General features: G+C 38.7%; 1 protein-coding gene and 2 non-coding genes across 3 annotated transcripts; 2 read left to right on the top strand and 1 right to left on the bottom strand.

Annotated features, from left to right (window-relative positions):
- The first annotated feature begins 918 nt into the window (after window positions 1-918).
- On the top strand, window positions 919-7,253 carry LOC136677797 (protein SNORC-like). The gene is made up of 3 exons (XM_066655447.1): window positions 919-1,024; window positions 6,766-6,933; window positions 7,085-7,253. Exons 1-3 carry the CDS (start codon window positions 943-945, stop codon window positions 7,192-7,194), a joined length of 360 nt encoding a protein of 119 aa, XP_066511544.1. The 5' UTR covers window positions 919-942; the 3' UTR covers window positions 7,195-7,253.
- A 2,957-nt stretch (window positions 7,254-10,210) lies between these two features.
- On the top strand, window positions 10,211-10,282 carry trnap-agg (transfer RNA proline (anticodon AGG)). Its single transcript has one exon. It is a non-coding gene; the product is annotated as a tRNA-Pro (tRNA).
- A 1,009-nt stretch (window positions 10,283-11,291) lies between these two features.
- Window positions 11,292-11,363, bottom strand: trnaw-cca (transfer RNA tryptophan (anticodon CCA)). The gene has a single exon. It is a non-coding gene; the product is annotated as a tRNA-Trp (tRNA).
- Between the last annotated feature and the right edge of the window lie 153 nt (window positions 11,364-11,516).

Here is an 11,516-nt window from a genome sequence, read left to right on the forward strand (position 1 = left end):
GTTGTCATGGACTTTAAACAATCTCAGTCCTCCCTTTATTTATTGCTCACTTACAGCTCAACGAGGTGATGAAACATTTATCACAGAGCCAACAATGCTCTGGTTCATTCAATAATAATAAATGGCATTTATGAAGTGCTTTTCAATGACCCAAAGATGCTTTTTTTGTATTATTTAAAACAATAAAAACACATTTATCTGGCAGAATAGCCTCTTGGGGCACTGCAGGAGGTGTTAGGACAAGTTGTAGTGTTTATTAGAAATGATTGCAATGTTGCAGTGCCATTATTTATTGAAGGCATTTTGAAGCTCTCTGGAGATGTTCCAGACATGACACATATATAAAGAGAAATGGAATAAAAGAATAAATCATTTCAGAACTCTAAAGTTGAAAGCATAACTTTACTTGTGTGATAGTCTGGTGTACTTTGATAGCAAATCAACACTGTTCAGATGCTGAGTAAGTTATTATGCAGGTGTTCAGACACATTTAAACAGAAGTGTTATAAAGTCGAAACGTTTCGACACCTAGATTAGTGAAGTCCAAAACAGAAATCGATTTTATATCCCAACCTCGTCCCATAGGTATAGAATGGGGGAACCTAGAGAGAAGACTTTACAACCCCTCAAGCACTTGACATGGTGACCTTAAGCTCATGTACAGCTGCTCCTGCGTGTCCAACTTAAGTAGAATCAATATAACGCCTTGATGATTCCACAGATCCTGTAGAGTCACCTTTTGGATTGACATTGAAGGCCTGTTGGAGTGGGCATGAAGTGGGTTGGCTGTAAGTAGAGGTGTCAACAATGTCCACACTGTCCACAAACGACCACTCCCTCTTCAACCTCCTCTACCCCTCTCTCCCTACCTCTTCACATCTTCCCCTACATTCAGCTTCTGGAAGAAGTGGAGAGGAATCTTTCTCCCAGCGTAGACTCAACATGGCCTTCTACAGCAGCTCCAACACGCGGTGTAGATTTCTCCTAGCAGCTTTTGCTTTATGCGTGGCTTTCATACAGACAGGTAAGAACGGCAGAAATAGGTAAACGGTAATATAAAGAGGTTTTATACTATTTTTGGAGTATTTCTGTTGATCCAATTTTCTTTAATGTTTTACATTGTGCAAAAGACAGCTCAAATGATGCTGATAGTTCTTTTAAAAAAGATATACTCTAGATTTAAATCTGGCAGAGTGTGATCTTAAATCCAGCATATTCTCAGCATTGGCTGGGCTTCTTTAGCAACGTGATTGGTTCAGACTGTTGCAAATTCAAATCTGGGAATGTCAAACCTGTATTGGACATAAAATACTGCTACAGATTTATCTGCATTTTTGACACGTGACCGTAGGCCGATATAAACACTGAGTCTGAAATGTTTGTGATTTGTTAAGGGTTTGCTATTTCCAAATTGCAATATTGATACAGGAAAAATCTTTACGCTTCAATGACAACAAACCCATTGCTCAGCCCTGGCATACGTGTCATTTTCTCCGTTTAGACTGCGGCTCAGCTTTTAGAGGCCTCTGCTTCTCAGCAGGATGAATGTACTTACTGAGACTGAAAGTTTGTCTTTCTCCATAAAATGGCTCACTGATACCCCTCCTTCATTAGGAGTTTAGGTAAACAGCTTGAGCAAACCTACATTTCGCTCGCAACGTGTACACTTTGGGCATGTTGTTGTTGTTGTATAAAGTTCCATTTTGATGTTTGGAGGTCCTGTCACCAGATGGTTGTGTGAAAAGGATGAAGAAAGAACATGAAATGAATTACCAAATTCGTTGAATTACCAAATAAACAAAGATCATTGCGGCTGAGCTACTGTATGATAATGTTTCAGGAGACATAAGGAAAACAAGATTTTACTTTAAGTAACCTTGGCCTATTTCTGTTGGTTCGTTCCCCACAATATAAAGCCCTAGCCCTTCCAAAATGGAGATAAACGATTTTGCTCTGACTGCAACAATAAACGTACTGTTAAAAACGTTTGGATGACCCTGCTTAAGGCTTAACAAGGACCTCAAGACCTTTGTTGACAGCTCTGTGCCCTAAGGATTTTCTGCAGACTTCAGCATCACATTGAATGACTCTTCAGTTTTTTTTTCACACCTCAGTGTTGAGTCTGAGGATACGAGCCTGAATCATACAAAGAATGTTTGTTGGACACACAGGAAAAATGGATCCTTGGTTCCATATGCACCGAGAATAGGATATAAACATTTAACAGGACATGACCTTGAAGTCATGGAAATTTCCAAAGGGTGGAACAAATATATAAAGCTGATATTTAGTCTCTAAATATTTATTTTTTCTTAATTGAATGACATCAATTTCAAAACATGTCCCTTTTGGCAGGAGCACAAATCTTTCATATTCAAGCTGACCCAAACTACATATCGAGTAATGCCTGAGTTAACGTGATATTAATTCTTTGTAAAATGATACAGATTCTAATTTTTTTAATGAATTGATGCAAATGGTAAAATAATTTAATTGGTTCCTCAATTTTAAAAATATTTATATATTTCATCCACATTTAAAGACTTTTTTTTTGCTGTCATGTCGTTTTAGTACTGTAGCTAAAACGGCATGACAGCATTTCCTATATTGCAGTGTATTTTCTAACACTTTGCCTGTGCTCTAATTAAAAAAAATCAAATACCAACCCTCTGTAGCCGCAGGGTTGCCTTTGGTTCGGAGCCTACAAGGAATCACTAGGCGCAAGGCAGGAACACACCCTGGACAGGGCACGGCGCCAGTCCATCACAGGGCCTCACACACTCTCGCTTATGGACTGTGAAGGAAACCCACACTGACACAGGGAAAACACACAAAACTCCTCACCGAAGACCCACAACTCAACGTGTGACAACGACACTATCTTTAGTATCTCAATGTAATATCACCCAAATTGCTCAGTGAATTCATGCTATCGCAAGGCTGACAAACTCCTCGTTCCTTTGGTATGTTTGGGGGCATTGACCTCAGAGGTTAGGTACAGGTCTTACAAGTATATCTTGTAGTAAACACTTAAATGTCATTCTTCCCTTTATGGAAATGTTTGACACATGTCTACCAGAGTACCAAGCATTTTTGACACATTAGCTTGAAGTGCATGAAAGTCTAGCACTGGAGGAAGGGAAACGTGGACTACTTTACAGGTTTTTAGGGTTCCTAAATGTACTGGTTGATGAAACCATTTGTGTCCAAATCTTAGTTGAAAGGCCTTAAGCTAATGGAAGACTCTGGAGCAGATTTATGTACTCAGAACATGCCATAAACACTAGCCATTTTAGAGACCAACCGCTGTGTTATCCCTGCTGTGGGTCAGTTTTGGGAATAGAATCCCAAAACGAACCAAAATAGTTGTTTGTTGCCTGTATGTACCACACACACAAAATACCAACTCCCTCTTTCCCTGCCCGAGTGAGGTGATGTGAGGACAGAGGAGTTGACAGTCATCTGCCATGAGTAAAACCATGGAGGGCAGGGGGATTCACACTCATCTGTTGTCTTTCCTTAGCTGAAAGATGAGAAACAGTTCAATTTGCCTCAAAGGGACTAGATTCTAACATTTTCGATGTCCACTTCTGATATTTGTGGAATTTTACATTTACATTTAACAAAGAACCTATCTGTTTATGTTGTACGTGCTTAAACACTTAAGACTGCGTTGATTGTGGTGATATCACAATTCAAAATGAGACATTTTTGCGACTGGCCATTTGTTGCTGCTTATTCAATTTCCGTTATCTTTCTCCTCTCTACCTCTTTTCTTTTTGTAACTAGTGGAAGCTGAAAAGCTCCGGGGCTGTGTGTCTGCTGCCCTGGTCGTGTTTAGGCCATGTTTAAGGGCCGTGCTCCTCCGCCTCTCTGGGACACTAAGCTCTTTGTGGCTCTGCTGAACGACGCATTGAGGGAGAGTTGGCGGCTAGCGTGAAAAAAAAAAATACTGTACTCCGCGCATGCGCACTGTCAACTTATTTACAACCCGGCCGTTTAGTGTTAAGCAATAGAAAGTGGCGGTCGAGGAATGTAAATACATTTTGTTATTTCGACAAGAAGCAGCTGGTGTTTTCGAGGCACGTTAAAATGGTGCTGTCAGGACGGCAAAGATAGTTTTTGTGGGCCGTTTGAGAAATGAAAACTGTAATGTATGCAGTCGTTATAAAATTGGGAGTAGTTCTCTTCTGCCTAAAAAAAACAAACAAAAAAAACAATATGGACACGTGATGACATCATACTTGAGTATTGCACATTCACCAATTCACACAAGCGTATGATGTCATAGCAACGTGTTTTTGGACTGGGAGGAAACCAGAGCACCTGGAAGAAACTCTGTTCCTCCTTTCTTTGTTTGTTTATTTATTTATTTATTTAGTTAATTAGTTTTGGAAATTAGGTTTGTATATAAAACTAATTTTATAATTTCCCAAGACAGGGTAGGGTTTGTGTGCTACTTTTGCTGCACCTGCTTGCTTGTAGAATTAGTAATAAACTTCCTCTACGTAGAATAAAATATTGTCTGCAAAACACCTGGTGAAAACAGGCTCATATTTTACTCACAAAATTCTCCAAGGTGTGTGCGTCCTTGTTAATGTGAGGTCAGTATGTTTCCCCTAGAGCGTAGTTAGTGACATTATGTGTCACACAAAATGGGGTCAAGTGACTATGGTTTCCACATGGGTGTAAAATGTCGCGTGGCAGGTCCAGGCTGTGACCTGAGTAATTTGAGTGAGAGAAGTGAGGACAGAGGAAAGGAGAGAGAGAGAGAAGACTGGAGCGAAGGGCAAAATAACTAGTGAGAAAGGAGTGCTAATCCTGTACAAAGAGACTATTCATTCATGTCTGCCTCCCTTTCCCCGGCCTGCATCATCAAAGTAGTGACTGACTAACGTTTACCTCCATCCAGTTTCAGAATTACCAGGCAAACAAGACTCTACCGTAAACACCTTGTACGGCTGACCGTGGAAAGGGCGCCATTATGTTGATTTTTCCAAACCCGGCTAGTTTAAATTCAAGGTTCTTTGCTTTGGGCTTGTTTATTGATGTTATAGACATTACTAAACTGAGATGTTTGTCTGTTTAACGGCTCTCAGTATGGGATGCCACATAGGCCAAAAAGCACTGAACTGCTATAATCAAGTATGCCTAACAAACAGATTGTTGTAATAATTCAGCATAATACGTAAACATGGTGGGTTTTTATGCATTTTTTTAAGGCTAAAAAATGTATTTTCTGCTTCAGGTTGCTAATGGTTTTTTACAATTTACTGGATTTTTAAAAAATGATTATATATATATATTTTAGTGTGGGACTTGATTAAAAAATAATCAAATTAATTAGAAGCTTTGTAATTAATTAATCAAAATTAATCACATTTTAATCACATTTCAATATTTAGCATGAGAAATATTGATTTAAGTTTGATTGATGAATGAATCAACGAACATAAGCTTAAATTCAAAATCTTGTTCATTTTCCCACCAGTCTACTACCAGTGAATTGGTCAATTTGTCTGACATGGACTTTGACATTTTGTTTCTGAATGTGAACCCCGACATGTGGTCGAGTGTTGACTTGCGACACTGTTTGCGTTACAGTAATCCCTCGCTACTTCGCGGTTCATCTTTCGCGGATTCGCAACTTTGCGGGTTTTTTCAATGGGGCTTTTTTATTATTTACTTGTATTAGACTGGGCCTGTAGGTGACACAATATATCATTTACAAGTGTTTCTTACGTACAGTACATGTATTGTTCATGTCCACATCCGAGTGAAATTTACTGATGCTAAATCACAGCTTAGGAATGACTCTATTAAAGAAACTGGTAGGATACCACATGTAGTTCCAGCTGAAAAACATTATAGAATGACTGTTTAATGCAAAGAGTGGGTTGTTAACAGTAACAGGGAGGGTTTTAAAAGTCCAAATACTCGTTAAATACATAAAAAAATATCTTTCCTCTACTTTGTGGAAATTTGTGGAAGAGGGATCACTGTACTGTTAACATCACTGACCTGCGCGCTAGCCCCAACATGTTTTGCGTTGAGGTGGTAACGAACGGTGGAAGTGCTCCTGTGATACGCAAACTCCTTCCTGCAGAAAGTGCAAATAACAACATTTTTGTTTGTACTTCCATCTGGAAGTTTCTTGTATTTAAATTTCCCTTCCACCAGCGTAGTCTCTTCCTTCATCTCCATCATGGTCATCACATTGTGTGTCGTTATAATTTGTACGCCTGGAACTCGTGCACTGAGAAACATTCCATGGTCTAGTGCAATTAAAATGCGTAAAATTTTTTATTTCGTTATTTTCCCCGTAATTAATTAATCGAAATTAACGCGTTAAAGTCCCACCCCTAATATTTTTCATAGAAAGCTCACTGCTTTGCATTTCCAATGCACAATTATTCCACTGCAAAAAACATAATAACAAAGGTGTAATAATAAGTTGTTCTTTTCCAATGTTCCTCTCCTAATTAGAGTGTAAACACGTTTTATTCTTCAAATTTATTCTGGATTCATTAATTACATTTATTTATTCAACATGTTTGAATCTCTACAGTTTCTCTCTTTCTTTTTGCTTCAATATCAGATAAATTCAGTTGAAAAAAAAGCAATGTAAAGATTGATTTAGCTTTATACTAAAGACTACAAAAATAACTTGTCACCAAATGACAGTGAAAACCTGCCCTATGTTCAGACTTTCTGAATTTTTTACCAAAATTAATTGTGGCAGTATTTGTTTTTTTGCTTGTACAGAAACAGTTGGAGAGGTTTCTCCCACGCTACACAGTGATAACCTGGACACACTGTCAGGAGGTGGACCACCCAGTGATGTCACCTCTAAAGATATTGTTCAGGACGTGACACAAAACCCCTTTAATGACTACGATGACAGCACAGATACAACAACTGTGGAGGAGGAAGGTACTGTCCGACCGCACTTTCTGAGAGTTAGAATAAAATTGTATACATCTGACTTTTTTGTTAAGCTACAACTTAAGCATGTTATCAGGAAGTGGCACACATATATGCAAATGAGTTTGACTGACAAGTATATTCTCTCCATTCACTGCAGGTGTCCTAGGACCGGGTGCCATCACTGCCATTGTCATCGCAGTGTTCCTCGGAGCATCTGTGGTCTTTGCTCTCATTGTCATCACACTCCGAAAATTCACTGCCTCTTAGAGCATCTCCCTCTCCCACTCTCTCTCTCTCTCTTTCTCTTACACACACACACACACACACACACACACATGCTCTCACTCTCTTTCAATCTCTCAATATCATCTTTTTTCAGCTTTGCCTTCTGTGTCCTGGGCCTCATAGCTGGCAAGTCTCTAAGGCTCATGATTGCTGTTGGGATGTGGGTGGGGAACGCTGGTACTAGTTCACTGCCAAATGGGTCAAACAGACTCAATCCATTCATTTGTATGTTGTAAGTGAGGTCATTCAGTTTGTGATGATGTCAGAAGACTCCTCCTTATTTAAGACCTTATGCTTCTGGCAGGATTTTCCAGTGCAAATGTATATGTTTATAGGAGTTTATAGATGTAGCTAGAAACATATTCTTTCATATTATTTACATTGTATAACTAAGAATTCTTTATGAGTTTGGAATGAGTTTGTTTGATCATTTGAAGTCCTTTATTTTATTTTCTGGTTCTGTTATTCAGAGTAAAATGAGGGCTCTTTGGGGCTCTTCTCATTCGTATACACCCTGTGCTGTTTCTGTCTACAGATAAGATGTGAAATGTAGCACATGTTCATTTTTATATCAGTTCCAGAATGCAGTTTGTATATAGTAAACGCAGTAGCCCCCAAAACATGAAGTCTAAAGGGAAATTTAAAAAACATAAATATATAAAAACACTTCTTACCAGCTTTATTTTCTTCTAAGGACTTAGACTTAGTGACCGTTTAGTTCACAGTGATTAAAGTGTTTAAAATGGAGTTTATTTTCCTATATGTGTAAAGGGGCCCTTGGACCAGAATGAATAATAGAACCATGGATATGTAAACATACCTAATCATCTCTCTATAAAGTCTGCAGTTTTCTATTCTGTGGAAAAACCCCTTCAGTTGATGTATCTCGAAGGTGGGAGGATTTATGAAAACTAGTTTCAGGTTTAAATTTTCTCACCACACGTCACACTTCGGTTAATCAGCCTCAATATCAGTGGATGGTTATCACAGGAGAGGCTGGATGTTATATTTGCATATTTATCATATCTGTAGAGACACTCTCAAAATATGCATGTGTGAAATTCATCAAAGCCATTAAAGCTGAGAAAATCCTCAGCTGTGACGCAACATGATGACATACAGAAGGTGATCATTTTAGGGCAGAAACACACGTCACATTCTAATACATTTGACTCACTTCATTAATGCATGTGCAGGTCATTTTTATGTGTCAGTCTTGGTGTTTTTCCTCTCGCTGGGTTTTGGTTCTGCTATTTTCTGTTTTTGATTTGCCAAAGTCTACTACACAATAAACAGAAAAATGGTTAAGAAAAATGATGAATGAATGAATAGAAGCATTATTTGCATTACATTTCACAATAGTTTTATTAAAAGTTGGTAAAATATTAATACTATTAGGTCAGTATGAAAATATCTGTATTACATAAAGGTAATGTGTCATAAAAAAATAAAAGTGCACTAGGCAATTTATATCAGTAATATACTAAAACAAACGAACAAAAACAGTTGCTCCTCTGAATTATATCTGTGGACTTTAAAGCTAGCTGGGCTGTTTTTAATTTTTTGAGGGTTCCCTGCTTGGCCACCAGAGGTCGCCTTTGCAATGGTGGCTTTGTGAGGAGGCACAACCTCTGGTTGCTAGATAGCTACAATAACACAGGCAAGCACTCTGAGTGGATCCACACAGATCCATTTTTGTCTACGTTTTGACCTCCCGTCCTCACGAAAATGGCGTTCCAAGGTGGAGATATTTGAAACTGACCAATTAAATGTTTACAGAGAAGGTTATCGACCAATAACGGTAGCTCTACAGTCAGACCGTCCAATCAGAAGCTTTTAAGCTACTTCACCACGCCCCCTGCTCACCTAAGCGAACCAATCGGAGTAGGGGAGGGCGGGACTAGTTTGTGAACGAAGCGCTTCTCGAAGTTCTATGTAAGCGCTAGAAAAACAAAATCCCGGACGTTTGTGAAATTCCGCCCGGACATTTTTTTTAAGTCTAAAAAAGAGGACATGTCCGGGTAAAAGAGGACATGTGGTCACCCTACATAAAATACATTGTATACATGCAGCTAGCAGTAGGTTTCAGATTTCCACATATGAACAAGTATAAATGATGCTTTATTAAAAATATAGAATGCACTATTAAGATATATATTCAGTAATTTCATAATTTGCGTAGTACACTACACAGGGACTATGGCTAGATCTGAGATTAAACCACTGTGTTTCTCTCATGCGTTATGAGTTCTCTAAGAGGTGCAGCTGTTTTCTTATTCATGTGGGGGATATTTTAAAATACTGAGAGAGGAAAATCTCGATTGTTATATGAAAAAAACAAACAACAAAAAAAAAACAATTCATGTGGATTGGGCCCAAGGATATTACCTAGTGCACCTTCATTAACTGTTTTTACAATTTCAAGACAACTGTGTTTTAATTCTGTGCCCTGAGCAGTTTTATTAGCATCTATTCTTAAAAATAAAATATGTTCATCATAATTAAAACAAAATATGCGAAATAAATAGAAATGGGAAGTGTAAACAGCACTTACCTTTACAAATGTTTTTTTTTAGATAAAGTCTTCACCTTTAATATCTATTCCAAAAATTAACTGAGAATGATATAATTATCAAAACATATAGTTTGAATAAGAACAACATAGGATTTCATTAATAAGCGAAAATTATAAATGGCTGTCATTAAAAAGAGAAGTCAGATTAACGTTTATTTGAGAATTATAGAATATAATGGACAAAAAAAGGCGACGTCTGCTGGACAATCAATGAACTGCAGCCGGAAACCAGCAAATCTCCTCGGTAGGTATTTAACAGTAATATATTCATACAGTACAGCAACACAGACACTATCTGAATAAAGGTAATGTTATAACACTTTAATCTTATTACGCTACAACACACATCAGCAACAAAGAGAAAACGTATAAATAAATATATAGTATTTCATAGAGGTTTGTTGAGGGCCTTAGTTCCTAACTGGCTCGTTGGTCTAGGGGTATGATTCTCGCTTAGGGTGCGAGAGGTCCCGGGTTCAAATCCCGGACGAGCCCAACGTTTTTCGCAACTCTTTCAGAGCAGAGAATATATAATACATATAAACATACAAGGGTGGCACGGTGGCGCAGCAGGTAGTGTCGCAGTCACACAGCTCCAGGGGCCTGGAGGTTGTGGGTTCGATTCCCGCTCTGGGTGACTGTCTGTGAGGAGTTGGTGTGTTCTCCCCGTGTCCGCGTGGGTTTCCTCCGGGTGCTCCGGTTTCCTCCCACAGTCCAAAAACACACATTGGTAGGTGGATTGGCGACTCAAAAGTGTCCGTAGGTGTGAGTGTGTGTGTGTGTCTGTGTTGCCCTGTGAAGGACTGGCGCCCCCTCCAGGGTGTGTTCCCGCCTTGCGCCCAATGATTCCAGGTAGGCTCTGGACCCACCGCAACCCTGAACTGGATAAGGGTTACAGATAATGAATGAATGAAATGAATAAACATACAAACCCAATGTAACACTGTTTTAACGTGTCGCATATTATTTTTAACCCAATACACTGGGTTTATATATTGGGTTCAGGGTTAATATATTCCTTAATATACACTTCATTTCAAAACAGATTTCATATACGTTAAACTGCCAAAATGTTGTTCTTTTGTGGTCATTAAGGAAATATTAATTTTACATAATGTTATTGTGTCATAAAATGTTTAAAAGTTTACTTGACAATGTTATATGTAAAGAAATTAATGTCAATGTAAATAAATTTATTTCAGTGACTTACTAAACATTGGTCTTTCTCCTTCAGAGTGCCGCAGGCCCTTAGGCTGGTTTTAGAGCTCCAGAGGTTTCGAGCTTGAGCTGTGAGCAGACAAAATTTAGTTCAGTAACAGGATGACAAATATTGACTGTTAAGTTCCAGAGCACGTCTAAATAGATGCTTAAAAATGAGTTACTCTGGAAATTAAAAAATAATTCACAGAAAACCTTCTGAAGAAGACAGGGCAGAGAAATTGGTGTGTAGACCTCAGACCACGTTGAAAGCCACGAAAAGAGACGGGGAGCTGGATAAAACGTTTGACCCCGACGTGATTTGAACACGCAACCTTCTGATCTGGAGTCAGACGCGCTACCGTTGCGCCACGAGGTCTCGCGCCCAAGTTTAATTGGCCGTCTTTAAAATCTATTCAAACGCCTGCTACTACCACTTCCAAATCTTCAACCGCTGATAACGCGTGATTATATAATAACATAAACAACGCTTGGGTGTCTTCTGCGCTCTGTCTCCAGTCTGTTTTCGATG

Source organism: Hoplias malabaricus, chromosome Y, assembly GCF_029633855.1.
Source record: "Hoplias malabaricus isolate fHopMal1 chromosome Y, fHopMal1.hap1, whole genome shotgun sequence".
NCBI lineage: Eukaryota > Metazoa > Chordata > Actinopteri > Characiformes > Erythrinidae > Hoplias > Hoplias malabaricus.